At 35.9% G+C, this 23,109-nt stretch overlaps 3 protein-coding genes across 4 annotated transcripts in view; 2 read left to right on the forward strand and 1 right to left on the reverse strand.

The window, feature by feature from the left end:
* The first annotated feature begins 4,256 nt into the window (after nucleotides 1–4,256).
* LOC134537347 (dr1-associated corepressor) lies at nucleotides 4,257–11,225 on the forward strand. The gene is made up of 5 exons (XM_063377688.1): nucleotides 4,257–4,478; nucleotides 5,090–5,162; nucleotides 6,530–6,623; nucleotides 9,010–9,102; nucleotides 10,614–11,225. Exons 1-5 carry the CDS (start codon nucleotides 4,437–4,439, stop codon nucleotides 10,888–10,890), a joined length of 579 nt encoding a protein of 192 aa, XP_063233758.1. The 5' UTR covers nucleotides 4,257–4,436; the 3' UTR covers nucleotides 10,891–11,225.
* Nucleotides 11,226–14,083: 2,858 nt separating this feature from the next.
* LOC134537349 (protein lines) lies at nucleotides 14,084–22,745 on the reverse strand. Its single transcript, XM_063377692.1, has 2 exons — nucleotides 22,174–22,745; nucleotides 14,084–20,708 (listed from the first exon to the last, which is right to left on the reverse strand). Exon 2 carries the CDS (start codon nucleotides 20,526–20,528, stop codon nucleotides 18,732–18,734), a length of 1,797 nt encoding a protein of 598 aa, XP_063233762.1. The 5' UTR covers nucleotides 20,529–20,708; nucleotides 22,174–22,745; the 3' UTR covers nucleotides 14,084–18,731.
* Nucleotides 22,745–23,109, forward strand: part of LOC134537348 (serine/threonine-protein kinase Genghis Khan) — an 82,596-nt gene continuing 82,231 nt past the window's right edge. For both annotated transcript variants that reach the window (XM_063377690.1, XM_063377689.1), the window contains exon 1: nucleotides 22,745–23,084. The gene's annotated coding sequence lies outside the window, so the exon portion shown is untranslated. The remainder of the gene's footprint in view (nucleotides 23,085–23,109) is intronic.

Raw genomic sequence — 23,109 nt, forward strand, 5'->3', positions numbered from 1 at the left:
TTTTTTTTATTTTAGTTTCAGCCTGCTGACAGTTACAGTCAAATATGTCATAGAAACGTTCAAAATGATTAGTGCACTGTGGACCACTGGTGTCAAAGACAGTTTTGTGGCCTCTACAATATAATTTTATTAATTTAGAACTTACAAACATTTTGAGGCAAAAACAAAAATTTTACAATGCCTTCAAATAGACTTAAGAGTGTACCTACGTAGAATTTCATTTGGGGGAGGGGGGAATAAAACCTCTACCTTCTGCTTGCTTTCAAATTATATTCTTTCGTTGGTGTAAATAATAGATTTTTATTATTTTTTTTTTTATTTTGGGAGGGGGCATCTTTCTCCCTCCTTCCTGGCTTTTGTGTGATTTCATAATTATGTTTTCACTAATTTCGCTACGAAATTATTTTGGGCCAAAAAAAAATTGTAAGGTATATACTAACAAACTAATACTCGGGCGGCCACAAACGGTTGTTATTTCCATGGAAATATGCATGCGTGATGCTCGGTATCGACTTTCTTTGGTGCCATGTAGGTTTGCTGTATCATTGAACAGAATCAGGTGCTCAGTTGACTGATTCCAAAGCAACTAAACCCAACATTTAGTTTGTTTTATTAATGAAGGCATTCAACTTTGCTGTTGCAGTGATAGCTACATTATTTCATGATAAAATCAAATAACATCTAACATTGCCTTGCATAGAACGAAGGATGCATCAGAGACCAAAACGAAATAAAAAGATAAAATTTAACACACGACAAAAATGCTATAGGGTTTAAGACGAAAATTATCGGTAAAACTAAATCTATAAAAAAAAAAAAAAAAAAAAATCCGGTTTATAACAAAAATATATGACCTCTAGGGCTTTTTTTGCTCAATATGTTTTTTTTCTAAATGTTTGAAAAAACACACCCGTTCATTTTGTCTGACCCTCTACAAATCACTATGGGCTCCGAGCCCAGGGTTCAAGTTGAGGATTTTTGGGATTGTGTGTGCAGCTATTCTGAATCCTTCTTGGATTATCTTGACCTTGACATTCGACCTCGTCCTTAAAAATTTCCACAAACTGACCTAAATTTGTCCAAACTGACCAAAATTCGCCAAAATTACTCAAGATTCCAGTTTTTAGGGGAAAAGTGGAACTATATATATATATATATATATATATATATATATATATATATATATATATATATATATATATATATATATATATATACATATACATATATACACACACACATACACACACACACAATTCAAAAAATTTCATTTTCAAGGGAATATTTCTTAACAAAAAAATCAATATTCTTAAGTCCTCACTGTGTCCCCCCCTCTCTCCCCCCCCCCCCCCCCCCCATTTCATTCGAAAGAAAGGAATGTACCCCAAAGATGCTAAAATTCCCTTAAAAAAAAAAAAAAAAATCAATGCAAGCTTCTGAAATTATGCTTGACTTTGAAAATCCCGCCTTTTAAAGTTCAGCCATTTTTTTTAGAACTTGCCACTATATTTTATACCGCCATTTTAAGTTATGTCACTCTTCTGCCATATTAACTATCTGAAATTATAATAAATTTTTGTAAAATATTTAATATTTATAAAATATTTTTTAAACACAATGTTTATAAATAAAATGCACTTATATAATTGTTCTTTAAGTCCTCGGTTCGAACCCGACGAAGGCAGAAATAAATAACTTTTTCCATGTAGTCCATTGAAAAGTTCATTTGGGGTTGTGTTTGTCAGAGGACGGAATTTTATTTTTTTAATTATGAAGGGAGGGGGGGTTAGTGTAAAGTTAAATCCAAGTTTGTGGGTTTGCAACCCTTGTCCCATGGCCGCCATCTTGGAAAAAGAGGTTCAAGTGGTTTTTACGGTTTGTCTACCAAACTATAAGTCTCACAAAAAAAATTATTTAACATTTTTTGTTGTAAATGAAATTATCTACAACGTTTTTCCCGTAACGTTTAGTCGTAGAACCATAAATAAAAAGGTTATAAGCGAAAATCCATAAAAATGTGACAAAAGAATCCATTTGTCGATATAGTAACTATTTTTCTAATCATTTAAAAAAAAATTATATCAGACAATTTTTATAGATGGTGTTTTAAGGAACAATTTTTATTAAAACATTTTTTAATTTATTTATTTGTTAAGGTTTTACAGCGCTCCGAAACGAATACATACTACTCAACTAAACATAAATATAAATATTAATGATTTGCCATAAGTTTTAATCTTCTTGTTATTTGTTTTATGATAATCTTTTTAATTATTGATAATGCAATATTGTTATTAATTAATTAAAAACAATTTGAACCTCTTTTTCCAAGATGGCGGCTGTAGGACAAGGGTTGCAACCCTACAAACTTGGATTTAACTTTACACTAACTCCCTCCCCCCCCCTTTTATTATCTAAAAAATAAAATTGTGTCCTCTGACAAATGCACGCTAAGCCCAAAAAAAAATGTTACATTTCAATGGACTAATGGTGGCTACTGGCAAACTGACGCCTCACCACTAATATCAAGGAATACCTATATATTATGCTAACCATTATGACATCATTGTGGCCATCTTGGATCCACCATCTTGTAACAGTTTGCTTTTGTTCAGTTTCGCCATGTTGGTTTATATTTTACTAGCTAGATTGCGGTAGTTTCAATCACCTAACTTTCCACCATCTCGTCAGCTATTTTGGCAACCATATTGAAAATCTATAATTAATAACTTAGAAATGTAATTATTGTATGTAGCCCACACTTCTTAATTCACTAAGTACAGTCCATGTTTCTTTGGTGATACATAAATTTTCAGCATTTTGGGAAGCAAGGAGAAGTGTTAACCAGTTGACCAATGTGTTCGGATTTTTCCACGACTTGTTATCAATGTCTTCCGTTGCTGTCAGTTATTTCCTTACATGATTATTATTAATTTTTTTATAGGGCTCTTCTGTTTTAAAACCAGCCACATATTTATTTTAATGCATTTTTCCATCGTTTTGGTCTCCGAGCTTCATCACAGTCTTCGACATTGTCAGCTTTAGGTGCTTCTATATTGTTCTCAATTTCACGGAGGCCACTAGAATTTGGTGTAATTTTTTTTATTATTTTCCATGAATATGCTACTTTCTTCGCTAGCTTTCAATTCCAAATCATTAGCAAGATCGGGGATGATTTTGCAAGCATCGGCATTTCCATTTTCTTTGAGGTTATAATATTTGTCTAATATGTTGTACACTTGTTCTCGTTATCATTAGTCAGCCAGGATGTGCAGATCTTGCGATGTTAATTGAAGATATATCTTCGAGCAAAGGATTTCTGGCACTTTCTGCAGCCAAAATATACCCTGTCATCTAATTGGTGCTTGACATTTTTTCTCAAGGTACCAGTGACCTATCGATATAGTTGCAAGCAATGTTGCGAAATCCATATTAGCTTTTGCAACTAATACCAGATGCATACTAAGAGTTTCAAATTGTCAAAAATACCTAAACAAGATTTTATATAATCCATCAGCAAAAGTTAGTTGTTTTTTTTTTTCATTTTAAAGTAATAAATGTTCCAAGAAGTTCTGCTTCTTGCCAACAAATGTCGCCACATGTTATGTTGAGGTGTGTGTGAATGGGATACGGCGATGCGGGTAGAAAGAGAAGGGCTTCACTAGACTTCAAGGGGAAGGAAAATCGTCTTGCTTGACAGTGTTTCTCAAATGTTTTAAGGCATAGTAACTGATCCAGTACGTAATGAATATTTTTTGTTGGAATTCCACCTGATTAAAATATTGTTAGTTTTAATTTGGGAACAGGTATTCACCAAATAAACGAAACACTGCGTTGCAGACTAGTATGATGACAACACCACTAATTTGCTAGTTGGCACCCGGCTCACCGTCTGTGTCATCTCGACCTACCCAGTAGCAGGCAGTAGCCATAATTAATTAAATAATTTAATACATTTTTAGAATCTTTTTTATTATGGTGGACTATATGACTATGTAAGAAGTATTTTTTTTTTATGAAATCAATGCAGTATTTTTAAGTTGCATAGCACAATGTTGGTTACCATAACTAATAGTAATACATTAGCAAACTGAAGCGAACAATAAAAATTAAATGTTATTTTATATAAATATAAAAATTGTAAAAATTTGTTAAATAAATGTAAACAAAAAATATACAGGAGCACAAATAATATAATTTATCCTTTTGTCACGTGATAAATTATCAGTTTTTTTTTTTCCTCATAGCATTTAGTGTAATGTTATGGCTGTGTTATCCAAGGCCGTCTGTGTTATTCGTTGGTGTTTGTTTGTTTGTTTGGAACTTGCGTAATGGAAAATGTGGGAATGATAATTTGTGGTGTATGATATAATTTTAAAACTTTGTCTCATCCTCCTGTATAAAATCCGCTGCGATTATAAATTAGTGTGTTTTAAATGCCTAGTAAGAAGAAAAAATATAACGCCCGTTTTCCTGCTGTAAGTAATTGTAGTAATACAATTAGGCGCCAAATATATATCATATGTTTACAACTGTATGTAAAACTTTTGTGCTCAATAATTATTTATCACAAAAATATTATTTGCAAGTAAGTTTTGAGATGTTAGACGTGTTTCCATGTTTAAATTTTCAATCGGTGTGAGTTGAATTAGGTTATTTAATTCTATAGAAAGACCTTTTTAAAATGCCTTTCTTTACTGAAGTGATCGTTATGTATATTTGTATTTGTGATATTTGTATATTATTAATAATTTTAATAATATGGTAAACATTAGCCTATATTTATATATCAAACAACATAATTTTCTGTGATTTCAAAGACCCTCACAACCAGTGAGTTATTTGATTCAGTCTTTCTTCCAATGTTACATAATACTGTTTTGAAAAACCTATTCATGTCACGTTCAACATAAAACTTAAACACCAGTGCCAGCATTGCCTCTTGATGAATAATACACAGGAGTTTAACTCCAACAGACACAAAATTAAATACTATACATTCAAGATGACTTATAATGTTCAAATTGGCATGTATTCATTCAAAACTTTACTCATGTGCCATTAACATGTGAAATTTTTGTCTCCTCAGGGGCGAATCAAGAAAATCATGCAGACAGATGAAGAGGTGGGGAAGGTCGCACAAGCGGTTCCCGTCATCATCTATATCCTTTTTCGTCTTTCGTGCCATAGAATTAAGACCATTATTAATTAGCGGGGGGTCAGCTGACCTATAAGCTATATCCGAATACATATGGATGCGTCGATTTCATCCCCTAGCAAATGCAGCCACAATGTGAAGGGCACATTTCAAATCAATATATATAGTATCCGAATACTTCTACTGCTAGCACAGTTATGCTATTGACAGTTGGTTGCACTAATGTGCATGTAGCCATTTTAAGTCGTGATATCTACGAATAATCAGCAAAACGTAAATAACAACCAGTTTAAAAAATTTGATGTAGTAAATAATATGTTATAAATGTCAGGGATCAAAAAAAAAAATTATGTATCTCTAGTATCCTAAATATTCATAATGAGATTTAAATACCCCTGTAAGTTTATGTTCGCCTTTCAGTAATTTGTATTAACATTTTTATTTGTCTCTGAGTTATCACGTATGCTTTTTTTTAACAAATCTGATGCCAAAATTCTAAAGTAATATTATATACAAAATTAATAAAACTCTAAATTCCGAAGTTAATGTATTTAATGATGCATTAGTGGATACAAGTGTCGCATCCCTATAAATCTTGATTTCAGTGGACGCATCCCTTATGAGAATTGGGAAGTAATGCAAAGTTGGCCGTATCCACTACGCTGCACTTCTAATGCCTTAGTTAAAGGGATCCATTAGGCTAATATTCGGATACAGCTATAGTTGATCACAAATATGGTTATTAAAGTGGGTGTAAAAATAAATTGGTTTAATCATATTCATATTTTATTAAAATAATTTTTCTATGAAAAATACCCAGTTATTCCAGGATTAGCCAAGGAAAATCAGGGAATTATTTGAAATCCTGGAAAAATCTTGGAATTTCCCATTAATAGTACATAATTTGAGGGGGAAGGCTATGCTCCAATATCTTATCACCCAGGTTGTGAAAGCAATTTTTTTTTTCTTCAGGTGGTGTTATACTTACTATGAAATGGTGTATGCAAAGTTCTGTTTGAATTAGGCAAGCTATGAAAATTGTGGAGGCTGTATTTTATTTATTTATTTCAGGAAAATGCCAAATAAGTAATTTAGGCTATTCAAAAAAAAAAAAAGATCATGACAATTTGTAATTGTGGTCATAGAGAATCAGGGTTAAATCTTAGAGAGTTATATTACATATTTGTGTGGACATACTGTATTCTAAACCTTTGATATCTTAAGAAAGAAAAAAATTAGACTTTAACAACAGCTCTTAGTTCTGTTTGTTTATATATTTATTTATGTTTTTAGTACTGTAATTAGTGGTGAACAGGAATGAGAATCAGAAAGCCGGAGCAGTGTTTTGTGTCTGTCCTTAATGCCTTGCACCCAGAACTCTGGAGTTGTTTGTGGAGTCACTTCTCAAGAGGACCATAGAAATAACAAACGCCAAACATGCGAGGACGCTAACACCTTCACACATGTACGTAGACTTATGTGCATAACTTTTGATGTGTAAGCATCTGAGCTCTCGGTATGCGGCATCTGGTAGGAGTGATTTAGAGAATGGAACGGAGGTCGAAAGAACGGAAATGGGTGAATGTAGAGCTGAGATTGTGATGATGGCGGACCCACGTTTAGCAACATAAACCCTTAAGGGGCCCGCCTCGTCAGGGGTGTATGTGTGTCGGCGAGGCGGGATGATAAGTGCGACGCTCGCTGATGCTTCTAGCGCGGTGTCTCCTCTGGACTGGCGCGCAGTCTTCTCGTCGTCACAGGATAACTGCGAGATCTGAGTGGTGACCGTAGCATTATACGGCTGAGAAATGAAGATAAAGGTGTAATGCAAGTCCTTTAAATGCTTTCAAGAATCTGTACTGGTTGTTTTACGCCTAAAAATTACTCTGAAAACATGCGTTTTAGCCATTTTAACTCTTCTAAAACTATAGTTTAAAAACTTAATCCGAAATCAAAAGTACTTTTCAGCCCTCAGCGAACTCTTAAATGCTTTTCGTAAGCAGGCCCCACTGGGATATCTTGAGTAGTTTTGAAATTGCGTTGTTTTTCCTGAAGCTCTGCGCACCGCGTGTGTGTCCGGGTGGGCTGGGGCCTTAATATAGTTTCTTTCGTAAACATTACGGGAGATACCAAATGTATTGGTGTGCCGAATGAAACTTTATGAAAGTGAAACTACCCTGGAATATATTTGGTAAACTAGAATAGTCATAGTAAAAAGTAATTACAGCTTTTAATATACGTAAGAAAACTGATTGTAATACATATTCTGCTTGCAAAATCCCAATAGCACAGCGGGAAAAGCAGTTGAGAGAATGTTCGATGTGGTTCAAACATTATCAGTGGAAAAAATTATTTTACTTTTTTTTTAATAACATAATATATCATGTAATAATGATGTTCAATATGCTCTATAAGGTAAGGTTTGTAAGCAGGAAGTATTCATAGACTGATTTCAGTTGTTTAAGCAACAAATATAGAAACACATACTTAGGGTTAGCGTGTGTTTTAAAATGTTTCAGGTTCATATTTTAGTAATGCCATAGAAGTATGACTTCTAACGTTTCTGGTATAGTATTAACGGTTTAGTGAATTTTAACAAATGTACAGTATTTTAATAAAATTCCTTGTCGAAAGCCAGTGTTCAGGATTTTTTTCATGTCTTTTTCGCTTTTATGTAATAGTTTGAAAATTTTGTCGGTTTCGTGCTGATATCTGTGCATTCACAGTTCGGGTAGCGAATTATAGCGGCGAGTGTAGAAAGTGTGTGTGAGAGATTTTCTTCTAGAAATTTTGGTTTGTGAAAAGTGAATATTTTGTTTATATATATTTGTGCTCAGCATTATTTTTAAGAATTCTGCGTTAAATTGGTGTCCGGGTTTCGTATTATAAGTTTATTTGCATCATAAACAATATATCAGCACATGAATTTTGCTCATTACCGAGGTTAGATGTTTATACATCAATGACAAGTCCTGAAACACTCACTCACATTTTTTTCTGTTAATATTATTGTTTTTCGTACATTCTCACCTCATTTGTATATTGTATTTATTTTTGTGAATTTTTCCTGTTAGCCAAACTAGTGTTCGGTTATTCAGTAACTTTTCCTGTTTATTTTAAAAGGATGTATAATGTTTAAATGACCATGTTGCACATAACTGCATACCAAACAATTCCACACATGAAATTGTGAATTAATATTTTTATTGTGTTAATTCATTATAATAATATAAAATGAAGATTTTTTAGTGTAAATAAAATCAGGTATTGTGTAGGCTATTGTACATACTAACAACCAAAGTTGCTCTTTTATATATTTCACGTGGATTTGTTTTCAGTGCCAGTTGATATCCAAGGTGGTCCTATTTTTGAATGTATGATACATTTGAGGATATCTCACCTATATATATGAAACTTTATCTTCAAGGTTATGCTGTGTGTTTGAGTGGATGTCGTACTTTTTTCACTACGAATTAAATTTAATAATTCAAAAATTTGGTTCTGATTCTCAAAGAATATATTAACATTTAATAAATAATTTTATAAAAACCAAATGAACATTACTTATGTACTGTAATATTCTTTTGACTAAAAAATTTTTTTTTTCATTGAGATACACAATATATGCACAATGTTTTATAAAGGGTTAAGAGTAAAATTTTTATTAATTGCTTCATAATAAAGTGTTTTGATGATAGCTAGCAAAGCGTATTATATTTTTGTAATGATTATAATTTGATTGTAGTCCGAGAAGAACAACACTTGTGCACAAGAGAATAGTGTGGCTCGTAGTTTTACTTCTGACTCATTAATTAATTAATTTTTTTTTTCTCATGTCGGCCTTACTTCAGGAAACAGTGCATACTCTCTGAAAGCAGATTCGACTTCCTGAAGGACTTGGTGAAGGCGGTGCCCGATGTATCGCCATCCGAGGGAGACGAAAGGTAGGAATTCTTTAAGTTTTGAACTTAACAGGCATAATTGCACGGCACTTCATGGGATCACAGCGGGCAGCTTTCACGTACCAAAGATGGGTTGAGTTCAGGGATGTAGCCAGGGAGGGGTTTTAGGGGTTCAAACACCCCCCCCCCCCCCCTAGCACCAAATCTTTAATTAATTTCTTATTCATCACTCAAACAAATTTCTTATTAAAATTAATAAAAATTTTACCATTACAATATTTAAATATAAGTACCGAAAACTGCTAAAATAGCATTATTTTACACCTTAAAATCCAAATTTTCCTGGGGGAGGACCCCCGGACCCACCGCTTTAATACGGGGGGGGGGGGGGGGGGGGGGAGGGGGGGATGCTTCTTAACACCCCCCATACACAAATCCTGGCTACGCCACTGGTTGAGTTGACAACTTGCCGGTGCCCGGGCGAGCGTTGTATTGCTTACCTTTCTCACGGCCAGTTGCAACATGAAAGTTGAGGCGTGATCTCGTTTCAATAATTTGTTCGATCACATTTTTCTGTTGCACCGTTGTGTTTTTTGAGCGCCGAGCAAAGATCATGGGAAAACTTTGAGCTGGAGGACAGTCGTGGCGGGTTCGTGAACAGTGATCTCGAATCAGTGCAGTGCGAGCAGACATGACCAGATTTGTACGGACGTTACGGAGGGTATTATTGTAATTACAGAATGATTTGTAAATCTCAGATCATATGTAATACATTTATGAATTTTTCTATTGTTACAACTACATTCCACATGCAACATCCATAGTTGAAGTGTTTGCGATGCTCATTATTATATTGTTTCATGGAGGTTTTTTTCTTAGCAATCATGTTCATATTTCAGAGACTTTCGCTTAGCAATAGTTTGAGCAATGATTTGTCCCCTGCCAAAAAAAAAAATAGAACTGAGAGAGATAGATGAACGAAAGAATAAAACAAAGGGTGTGCATACGCGCTTGTTTCAGAAAATAGATATAGGTATCTTATACAGTCAGCTGTGAGCAGCTTGAATTTTATATTTGCTACCAGCGCGCTCGCGTTCCTCCTTGTTCAACCAGCAGCGTAGAGAGCGCTGTTGAGACAGTCCCTGCTTTTTCTGCGTAGATAGCGCTACCTGTTATGAATTTCATGCTTCGTTCAGACTTGGCGTGTTCAAAATGGCAGAATTGTTCGAAGAAACAGAAACATGCACAGTTTTTTTGTGTGAATATTTATACTGTAAGTAATATCTAGTGTTTGTTAATCATTATTGATTGATCAATATATATTGATATCCTGTGCAGTTATTTTGAAGTAACAATTTTCTTTATTCATATTTATTTCTCACTCTCTGCCGTTTTCACCCCTTACGATATACATACGAGTCCAGGTTTGAATTGCCAAATGAGTTACACTTCTATCATATGTACTGAGTTACATTTTTTATTTTTATTTTTTGAGGGTATTTAATGGACTGCCTTTGAGGGGCTTGCGGACTTGACACGTTGTTTCCTTCCAGCAAACCCGTGGCTGTTCCGAGCTGCCGGTTGTCCACGGAGAGTCTGCAATTGGCCGGCTGTCCCGCCGAGGCCAAGGGCGTGCCTTCCAAGGAAAACTCTTGTGACTCGGTGGGAAGTGCAGCAGGTTCGAACTCTCGAGTGGACCCCGTTTCTGTCCCCGGAGCGAAAAATCAAACCGACCCGTTCTCCGACCAGAAAGGTGACTTTGCTGCGAACTCGGCGTTTGTTACGAAAGTGCAGCAGGATACGAGTATCGATGAAGACTACGACACGTAGCACGCTGGACTTGTGCATCTGCGACGTTACGTGTCAGTGCGATGGAGACCTCACCTTGCTCTCAATATACAAGACTTGTTTACGCTAATGCCTATAATTTTTTTATATTTGATTTTTATTGTTTATTAATATAGTCAGGATTTGTCAATATATTAATATTACCTTTATTATGAAAGAATTTTGTGTTTTGGTACCCAGCCAGTACAAATTCATTGTTATGTATTGTGTCTTTTATATATTATATATATTACATTAGACTTTAAAAAATAATATTTGGAATGTTGCAAAAATCTTTTGTCAGAAAATCATAAAAATAAATTAAAGGTGTAATTTTTGGTGGTCTAGTTTCTTGGGGTTCAGTAGTAAACATGATTTATAAATTGTAAAATACTGGTAAGATCGTTTTGAAAATGGGAATTACCTTCAAAATAAAACAAAACTTACATTATTTTACATTACCACTAATTGTTAGGCTTACAGTTATTTGTGGAATTTTGTTCTGTTCTCTAAGCTGTAGGCAAGGTATTCTCAATGTAATTTACAACGTAAGATATTTTAATTGTATGATGATGATGTACATTCTATCTACCATCATTTGGTGGCACTAAGTACATCTGCCTCCAACCCATACAGATTAATACTGACATTGTCCCGGGCTGCGCCCTTCTGAGCCCGATGTGCCACCACCTCTCCCCTTACACGCTGCGAGCCCCGTCCTTCCACCCCCACCCTCTACGACCGCCCGCCGAAGTGTGTGCGTGCGTGCGTCTGTCGGCCCGTGCCCGCCAATGTGACGTCAGTGCTCCGCTCCAGAGAGTTGCAGAGCGAGGACAAACGGTCAGCGAGTCGCAAGCGCTGCAAGAGGAAGGAGCTTCATGCACCTGTCGTCATTCTCGGAGGTTTTCAGTGCTACAGGGGGAACGGGCCTCGCCACACACGGGCTACGTCACGGCCCTGAGAACAGAGTAGCTGGGTCCACATGCCCGTTATACATGTGGTGGCGCCCTAGTATTCGACGAACACTTCAACCCCCATTGTGGTAGCAATACTACATATTGATGATACCACATCACTTTGCGAAAGAGGAAAGTGGCTCACTATACTGTTTATTGTTGCCATGTACCTCAGTCCCAATACACTGCTTCGCACTTGTCTGCCACACTGCAAACTGTCCCTGATGCTCCGTTACTTGTACACAAAGCCCATCGCGAGGGTCACTCGCCCTCATCACTTCACTCTCGTATCACTCCAAGGTCTAGCTGGTATCTCTGCCAGCCTCTCTCAACGCAGGTCGGCACCACCTTGCATACCTGCCAGCGTTACCCATGGAAAAGTCTCGTGGCCCTCCAAAATGTCACATCCGTAAAGTCCTCTGACTTAAAACACTCGAATCTATCAGAACAATAGGATCCTAGTTACACCCTTTGATTCAAAGGTGATCTGTGAACCTGGAAAACCAGACACTACAAAGAGACGTCCGGGGTTCTTTGGAAAGGCTGCTAATGGGATTTCCGAGTAGTGATAGGGGCAGGTGCTACCTTTATCACACCCCTCAAGGAGGCTAGGTTTTCCCTAGGAATCCGCCTGGCCTGCACGCCGGCCCGGCTGGCTGGACTTAGTTTCTGGCAGCCTCGTTAAACCTGTTTGTCCCTAACGTGATACACCTCTTCAAGTGTGTTCTTTCAATCGAACAGAACGAACCACCTTTAATTAGTCCGCGTTATCCTCGCTCTTTTTTTTTCTTTAATTCATTGTTTTCAGCACTTCATTAAGGGCCTTCCCATGCCTCTCGAAGTTTGGGCCATGGCAGTTCAACAGCCACACCAGGTCTCCATCTTTACAACAACTCGGCGATACTTCCGGAACACAGTCACCACATGTCAGGCCAGATACCGTCCTGAACATTGCATTTTACCTTCCCACATCTTGCTGGCTTCTCCTTTTTCTTTTTCTTCATTCACAGCCATTATTTCAACCTGCTTTTATTTCTGGCCTTTTTGTTTTGTCTCCTTGGTTCATCATCATCATCATCATCTCTCAGTCAATTATCAACTCTCCTTGGTCTACCTTCATCTCTACTTGGTGCCTCTTCATCTCTTCTTGGTCTATCTTCATCTCATATTGCAACTTCATTTCTTGGTGCCTACGCATCTCTTCACCTATCTTGATGTCATCAATTTTAATCTTCATTTCATTCTTCACCTTCTCTTGTCCGTTCTTTGTTTCGTTCTAACTTTCATACTACTACTGTCGCTCGCCTCAAGGAAGCGGGGTTTTACATCTGACAGCCTCGTAACACTATTTTAGCTGGGTCTCCTCCCATAATATTATTTTTTTATCTTCAACTTAGGTAAAATAAGACAAATACTTAAGAGTAAGTAATTTTTGCTGTTAACATATCATTTATACTCGGGATAACCTGAAATGCCACCAACTAGCATAATTTTTTTCAGTTTGGAAAATTTCAAGAACTGGTACCAAATGAAGAATCTACGAATGTACAGAAAAAAATTATTCTTAAACGTATCTTTGTACTGAATTTTTTAAATCAAAAAATCCAGTTTGGATTTCAATTGACACTAGCATCTCAACTTTTGAGTAAAGTATAAATTAAGCTGATTCTTTCATGAGACAGTAAATCAGGATTTGTTACAACAAACATGGCAGTTGGTCAGCTATCAATTCATGAATTTACATCAGAACATAATCCCCCTCCTTCACAAATTCTTGGGAATAAAATATGTTAACCTGGATATTATGTCGAACCAGAAAATGTTTGCTTAAAGCAATTGTGCAAGCCTGCAAATGTCTTAAGACAAGGGTACAGTAAGGTGCAGGTAAATTAAATTCTTTCATTTTAAAACATTGTTGCAATTTTTGATGGCTTCAGGTAAAAATAAACAAAAATTTGAAGAAAAAAAATTATGAAGCACCATATACAATATTTTTTTCTGCAAATATTGTTGCAGATAGTTCCACTTTGCTATCCAAATGTCTTTTAATACATGAAAATTTCATAAAATTATAAAATATTCACTAAGGAAACAACATAATTCAGTCACCTCTTCTATATTGAACATTGAATCCAAAAACTAATTCAGATTAACCCTCAGCAAAAATCAAGAGGAGTATGATTAGTGTCAGCTAACAAAGAAGAAAATTACGTAAGTCATGTACAAGAAAAGTCGTAAGATTTTGTAAACATTATATTTTTTGTCCTTAAGAGCATCTCAATGTACAAAATTGTGTTGCAACAGCTTATGAACACGTGGTGGACACACTACACACAAAACAGGAATCATTAAAATTAAAAAAAAAAATTACGAATAGCATAATTTCTTTCTAAGAAAGTAACAGGCAAAATAATATACACAATAATTTATATAAATTAATGCTTTTGTACATAAATTTTAGTAAAAAAAAAATTGTTCAAAAGTGAACAAACATTTGTCTATATAATTTTCTCCATCTCAATAAATAATAGAACGCCTAGTAGTACAGCATTATTAAATGTACATTTAATTGATAATAACATCACAACCTCCTGTAAATTATTTACCTACAGATGTATCAGTAACTAAGCACATTTTCATTCCAATACTAAATTCTCTGGGTGAGAATGCACATATCAAGTATTGAAGTTTTGATGAAAAGATGTTATTTATTGAAGTTTGGTTCTGTTTAACGTACAATTGTGGCAACAAAAGTCTACACTATGTGTGAATGGAAGTGCAACAGGTGACATACATACCTTATTGGTATGGACAAGATTATATGGTGAGTTATAATAAACTGTAATAACAGTGTATAGCATAGAAATGCACGTTAAATCATGGAATTAAGTAGCATCTAATCAAAACTTAATTCAAATCATAAGAAATTAATCTAATAATGTTTTAAATTCAAGACATTATTTCCAGTAAATTTTTTTACAAAAGAGTATGGATGAGAAAAATTAATTTAATTTGTCTTTTTATGCATTCATCTCTTATTGAATCACTTTCAAACCACAAATTCTCACATTTTTATTGTTCTGAATGTATCCCTTTTAAACCAACTTAAAACAGATTATTTTAATGTAAAAATGCAGCGTATAAATTTACCACTATGTTGGTTTAGCATTACAAAACAGCTTTTATAAAAAATAAAAACAATAACACCAAACTTCTGTATTTTAAAAATGAAATTGGACTAAAAATAAAACCATAAAAATCTTGTTGCTACTTATTGGCTAAAGAAGCTGTTAAATGACAAGTGACGTGCCAAGAATAAATAATTATTACTTGCTTTTAGATACTATCTTTTATTAGGTGAAGATAATGCCTTTTGTTAAGAATTGATTCTGCACACATATATGTGAATTAGGTAAGTATACAAGAAAAAGAGGGATGGGAGAGGAATAAAATCAGGCAAATCAGTAAAATTTCTCAACTGTTGACTTTTATCTTTTTGCAATCAGTTTTCTTGCCAAGAGTCATAATACAGCAATCTGTCTCTTAAGGATTTTCTTTTCATGAACTCAGCTAGAGAAATCACCATAGCTGTGTCAGAAGAGAGTCGACTAACGTCTTGGGCACAGTCAATGGGAAGTACAGTACGTTCGAGCTAACAAACATTTCGGAATTGTCTTCAGTCATTTTTGTAAAGGAATGCCCAAAAACTCCACTCAAATCAGCCTGTCTTGCACTTGTTCCATCAGACTATATCAAGACATAAAAGGATAATTGTTACTTCAGTAACTTAGGATTTTTTTTTCTGAATTTACATGGTTCCAAAAGTTAAAAACCAGTTCTTTTTTTGCGGTAAAAATAGTTATATACAGTAGAGCCTCACCAGTCCGAACTAAATGGAACAGAGGCCTGTTTGAATCAGCGAAAATCGGGGGTTAATTCACTGTTGTATCTTTAGCCTAAATAGGGCAGAAAACCATATATTGATTCTAGTACAGGATTACATTAAATTTTACTGTCTACCCATAAGTATTGTGCAAATATTTGTACAGAATATTCAATCATTTATGTTATGCACAAGAAATTTTTATGCATGGTGGTTTGAATCAATCAATACTCTTACAACATTACTCAAACACATTTAATAAATTGTATCAGAGTTTTTCATTGATCTCCACTCATTTCAGAACATTTATAATTTTAATTTTTTTTTTTTGCAGATTTCTGTTTGGATTATTTGGTTTTAAGAATAGAGGAGTTTGGGCTAACGAGGTTCCACTGTACTTTAAATTTAATTTTTTTTTCCCTAAAACTACAACTAAAATCTTGTGTATTATTTTAGTTTCTGGGATTTACTTCCAATTCACTCCATGATCCTGCAGCATGACAACAAACATCTAAAAAAAAAAAATTAAGTCCATGAAATTTAACAGCACACTAAAATGAAAAGAAAAAAAAACCTTTGTTCTATTGTGCACTTAATTTAATTACTAACTAACCACAAACATGCCGGTAATGCTAATAAAACAATGATAAAGCATAGCCAATGTGACAGGCACTACTAAATTAAGTGATTTTCAACTATTAGTGAAAGTGATCCAAACCATAATTAACAGGAAAGCAAATACATAAATATGCTAAATAAAAAAAAATTTTAATCCTAAATATTAGAATCGATGGATTTTGTGATGGTGATATAACTCATTTGATACTAAAAATTAATGCCTGAATTTCATTAGTTTTCAATATAATAAAAGGTTATTTTCACCTTTATAGTAAAACATGTAGGTAAAAAGTATTTGTGTTCAGTACAAACAAAAAGGTGTGGTGTTAATTCCGAATTTTTTTTGTTTGCAGCTAACTAAAATACTTGGTTTAAATAACTGATTTACAATTATTTAAATTGAAAATGTTTAAAGGTAGGGTTAAATATTTTTAGTATGATTATATCTAAGTTATTTTATAAATAAATTTTAAAGGAAAAAAAAAAAAGAACTTGTCAATTTAAAGTTCTTTAAATTCATCTAAAAATTGTTTAGTATTTATCACATTTCAGTTTTCTATTAACTGTGTAACAAGTGAATGCTGAAAGCATCGGTATTGAAACCTACCAAAACAGGTCACTGTGTAAATTCTCCTTTTGACTCATGTTTCGCACAAATTTCATTGAATAGTTGACTGCAATGCACTAATTACAACTAAATATCTTCCATTTCTTGATCTATAAAACTATGGAATAATTTGGGTATAAAAAATCTGACGTTATTTGTGACTAACATTTAGAGGATCTATATATACAGCAAGGAAGGATCTTTTTAAATAAGTTGTGACAAGTGATGTTATCCATGCAACACACATTTTTTTATCACTCTGAATAAAGCGCATGAAAGTAAATAAAAAGTACCCATTGAATGGAAAAATAGTAAATTCCTAAAAAAAAAAAAAAAAAAAAAAAAAATACTTCATGAGATGGTAAATTTAAGTTGATACAAAATGGTGAGTGACGATTCATTACAACCTGTAAGAAAGTAAAAATTTATGTTATATGAAATTGCAAAACGACAACTGCTTGAAAATTACAACATTAATTTACAAAAAATTTTTAGTAGCCTACATAAAACCTACATTTTATAAAGTACATTTGTAGAGAAGACCACACAATATTTTTTTTATTTATATTACATTAACTCTTTAAAAGATAAAACAGAAATTCAAGTGCTCTCTCACATCGGAAGAAGTGATGTACTAAATAGGGGGGAGGGGAGAAGACAAACAGTGATCAGAAAATGAAATACTTCCCACCCAGGCATAAAACAAAATATGTAACATATTTCAAAGACTTCATTCACTTAAGATATTCCTGAAGCAATAATTACCTTTTCATTGCATTGCATGTGTAATCAAAAATGTACTTTAGAGTATTTTCTGACTAGAAATAAAATGCACAAACATAAAGGCAGTACCCAAACACAAACAAATTTTGTTGAAGTTTCAATAACGCATGCACTTCCACCAAAGAACTGAAACCGATACATGTCACAAAACAAACTATACCAAATCTTTCAAAGCTGCGACTCGTGTTTTTGCGCCACAAGAAGCCTGAGGGTATGCCAGGATAAGAAACATAAATAGAATTCTGTAATGTGCATTTTCTTTCCTTTAGCAAAACCTGATCAATGTTCCACCTTGACTTAAAATCAAAATAAACATCTGTTTAAAATTCATAATCATTTTATACCAACCATATCATTCAATGAAAACTGATTTGGTGGCATTTATGTCAAATAAAAAAAGAATTAATTAAACGTTAGTCTTGCCAGAAAAATTTAATTTTGTAATATCATAAAAATGAGATACTGTGCTATGGCTTTGGCTGTGTAACAAAGGTACATGGGACTATAAATCTGTCAGTTTGTACAGGGGAAGGGTAACTATCGCGTACAGAACTAACATGGGATTGCTATAGTGCTAGAATACATGGATATGTAAAGTAGGACAGTGAACTTTCTTAAAAATTAACTTAAATACCATAAAATATGTATTTATAAATTAAATATAAGTACTCAAAAATTCTCTTAGTTGTAAAAAAGTACTCATGGCAGCTCTTACTTGCATATAAAAATATCTAATTCTCAACGTCATCAAACTCTTCTAATTAAATACTTATTTTCTTCGAAGGTGCAACATTAGTGATAAAATGTTAACAGTTAAGACCAATAAATGCCAGATCACTGCAATAAAAAGTGAATTTCAAACACAAAATTATCTCAGATTATTAAAGCAAGCTTCCTAACAGCTTTGCTACTTTAAGAGCAAAATGCAACATTTATTTCACTTTCATTCCTAACTAAATTCAAAATTAATACTAACGAGGTGTTAAGGGCACAACTTTCAATCGTCATTGACTTCGTAGAGCTGCTCGCACTTCTCCAGTAGCCTCAGCACGGGGTTGATGTTGTACGGGAACAGGTCCTTGGAGACAAGCCTGTCGATCTTGAAGCGCAGGCCGATGAGCACCGTCATGGTGTCGTCCAGCTCCCGGCCGCAGCACGACACGAACTCCGCCCAGTTCCTGCGCACGAACTTCAGCAGCCGCAGCAGGTACAGCAGGAAGCACGTCTCGTTGGACACGAGCAGGTCCAGCAGCACGTCGGGGTCGTGCGAGACGGCGCGGAGGAACTGCGCGAAGGTGGCGGCGGGGCTGAGGGCGTGCCGGAGGGCCGGCTGCGCCGCGCTGCGGTAGAAGAGGCCCACCGCCACGTCCAGGCAGCACACCATGCCCTCCACCAGCGCGTCGTCCTGGTCCGAGAACAGCTGCACCACCCACTGGGCCACCGGGGTCTCCGGGTGGAACGGCAGCAGCGCCTTCACGCACCGGTCCAGCTGGCGCAGCACCTCGCGGATGCTGCGCTCTATCACCGCCATGTCGGCGTCCGCGTCGTCCGCCTCGGAGCCCAGGGAGCTGTCGCTGGAGCTGTCGCAGCGCGTCTCCTTCACCGTCACGGCGACGCTCTTCAGCACCAGCAGCGCCGTCTTCTGCAGCAGGGGCCGGTCCCCGTCGCCGGCGCCCCCGCCGAACCGCCCGCTGCCCCCCCGGTAGGGGAGCGTCTCCAGCAGGTGCCAGTCCTTGACGCTGCGCACCACCAGGTGCGCCAGGGCGCACGGCTCCTCCGCCAGCGAGTCCTGCAGGGCCAGCGTGCTCCCGTAGCACAGCACCTCGTTGAACAGCCCCAGCAGGTGCTTCCAGATGCCCGGCGGCACCGACGAGTTCAGCAGCATCACCAAGTTCTCCAGGTGCGCGTAGAATGGCTTGGTGTCCACCACCGACAGATTCGCTTTCACCGATATGATGGTCTCCCACAGTCCCAGGAAAGTGACGATGGTCGATTCGTTCTCGGCCGAGTAGGAACCGATGAGGCCGTCGAACTTTCTCACGATGGCCGGCCATTTCGACTCGAGAGCCTTGATGCACGTGCACTTGACTTGGCTCGTATCGAGTAGCTCCGGATCGTTCAGGCTGATGACGGTACAAGAGGGAGGGGGCTTGTCTTCGCTGCCTTCTTCGAGCGGATGCATGTCCAGATCCTTCCATTCCACAACGTGCTTCATCACTTCCAAAGAGAACGATATCTGCTGGGATTGTGTCGTCGACACGATGTTTTCGGTCAAGCTTTCCAACCAGGCGGGACTGACGTGCGATTTCGACACGATGAAAAAAGCAGAAAGAGCCCGACTCGCCGCAAAGCAAATGAAAGGGTCCACGTGGGAGGAAAAGTCTATCAATTGCTCTATGAGACCGTACTCATTTCGCACCAACGAATCACATATTTCCCCGATGCGAGAACACATCATTCCTTTCGCGGTTTGTTTGATCGCAACTTCACAGAGCAACTGCAAAGTGCTGACGAACAGAAGGATGCGGTCCCTATCCCACTCCGCAAGCATCGGCACTCTGTACTGTCCCTGAGTCTCTGAAATAATCTGAGTCTGGAATGGTTTACGTAAAACACTCTCCGACAAAGGGCACAGACACTGATTCAACACATGCTGTTGAATCGAGAAAAGATCCTGGTCAACACTATCATTGCTGCACTCTTTATTATCGATTGCATTAACTTTCTGCTTTTTCTTCAATGGTTCACCCATGACTGGTACCAGCGGTACAGTTCTGCCTCGCTTCAGTACCATGAACTCTGAGTTAATATCGGCAGAATCCTGGAAACTTGGTCACGTAACACTTTTCAAACAATGAAGATATAGTAGTTGAAGTTGCAGCATCGTTGATGACTTCGCTTGCACCCAATGCATTTCCCAGACAAGAGTATGGCCCGCGATCTTTAGGCTCCACTGACTGCTCTTCTTTTGTGCCTGAAAAAAAAAAATACAAAATAGCCTTTGATAAAATATACTTTTTACATCCTAAAGTGCTGTAAAAAAACTGAGGCCAAAATGAGGCACAAATTATGTTTTTCATAAATAAAGGATTTTGCTAAAGTCACTGTTGGCATGTGTAAATTATGCAAATTTTCGAAACATGTTCTGAAGTCTGTTTATGTTTCATAAAAAGGATACTACTTCAAAATAACATTTATTTGAAAGGAAACAATTTGCAGGTCTACTCCTGTTAGTCTTCAGTGTTTAATCTTGCATCTAGTGGAATCAAGCTCGGAGACTGCTTCCCATCCTGAACGGTGATACCTGACAAAGCACCAATGAGGTGTGCTTCAACACTGAGGTTCTACTGAGGTCAGGCAGTCACACTGACCAGTGCCTTTCTGCTTCCCCAAACCTTTATAGTATCCACACCGAATCTTTCTACTTAAACCCATTTCATTATTTTTCATCATTTTCCGAAGAAACTGAGTAACTAATGTAGCCTATAGTTTATTGAGTCATTTAGAGAAATACTCAAATTGGTCAAACTTTCATTATAGTTTCAGGAGGGGGTAAAAAAATTGTGGGGTAGAAATTATTTCTTTACGTTGAAAAAACATATTTCATTAAGTTTTAACACCAAATGAAATGAATTAAAAGCTAAATATTACCAATACTGCTAATGAATTTAATGTATTCACAGAAACTAAATTCCTTGTAGATATAAAAAAAACTGTAAAAAAACATGGTTCTTACCTTCTCATGCAATCAAAAATTAAGGATTTCTTAAAGACCATTTTATCAGTTTACAGAGGTAGAAAATAACTTTGCTGGTTAGTTCAATTCTTACATATAAGTCCATATTGCCCAGTGTTATCTCTGAACACATATATAACCCAAGCATTCATAGATTGTATCTACAGTATTTAAAATGTCAAACATAACCCAACCTAGCAAACTATTAAAACTGTAAACTAACAGTACTTAAGTTACCTGAAATAATGCAATGCTGTTTTAGGAATCATCAGAAAACATGAGAGTAAAAATATGGATTTTATATTTTTATTCGGAAGCACCCCGTTTTAAAATAATAACTTTAAAAAACTCTATTGAGATAATTAGTAAACAGTAGCAGAAAATTACGCAATTTCCGTATATTTTTTAAAAAATTAAAATAGGCCCTACATACTAATAAACTACAAACTAAAAGGGTCGTTGTTAAAATTGCTTTTGTAGAAAATAATAACTCACAAAAATGTTCAACACGGTGCGAGTTGTACTTCCGTTCATAACATAACCAATAAGAATTTACGTAAGTACGGTAGCAAACACACGCACACTTTCATACACAATGGTAAAGGCAGATATTATTCTAAAATTGTTTTAAAATATTGGGACATGAATATGACTAGGCCTACAAAGTTATATAAAGTATAGATGTTTATAAAATATTTCGTACCTGTGGCCATAAGCCTAATCACGACAGGGCGGCAAAGCTCGACGTATTCTTCACGAAGATCTAAAGTTGGAAATGGAATTCTTATAAACTGTGGCGCTCTTCTTGTATTCGTTACAACGAAAACTTACTCTTTAAAACCCAATCACATTTCCACACTGTATAATTCTTGTCATACCACTTCACTTTCACACTACTGTTTAACAAACCACCATCATGGACAATATGACGCTGTCATCAAAACATTATACTAACTGATATTAAGTTCTTCCTAGCGTTCAACAAATAGTTACCTGAATATTTAAACGAAAAATAAACACGAACTTCTCAAATCGTCCTTAATAGTCATCGAAAATAATATTTTCTAAACATAATATTTGCTAGGTAGCACAACATGAATGGCATCCGGAATGAAAGTAAACTACGCACTGTTGCCAAATTTACTAAATTTGTCACATCAGTTTTGTGTTTGTCACATAATTGTTTTACTAGTAAAATTAACAGTTTTGATGGTCATTTCCTTAATAATCCAGGTTTCAGAATTATCATTAAGGAAGGTAATTACACATTTTTTCAATAGTAATTATTTAATTGAATTTGTAACAATTATCATATGAACGACTATTTTGATAATTAATTTGAAGCCAACTGATTAAGTGCATATAAGATATATAAAAATAAGACAATGGATCTAGCCACTTTAAAACAATTTTCTGATCATTTAACAGACATTTCATGTCTTCTCAGATTTGGCAATCTTGTGGACAGACATCTATCTCTCCCAGAATTCCTGGCCTCCTAGGTGTGGCAGCCATATTTTGGTGCGGTGGTGTGGTGCAAGGGGCGAGAAATTACGACGAATGTGGAAGAACGATATGTGCCTTCAGTTATAGCATTATTGACGTTTGTGATTGGTATGGTTACATTCTTGTTTTGTTA

This window comes from Bacillus rossius, chromosome 12, assembly GCF_032445375.1.
Source record: "Bacillus rossius redtenbacheri isolate Brsri chromosome 12, Brsri_v3, whole genome shotgun sequence".
NCBI lineage: Eukaryota > Metazoa > Arthropoda > Insecta > Phasmatodea > Bacillidae > Bacillus > Bacillus rossius.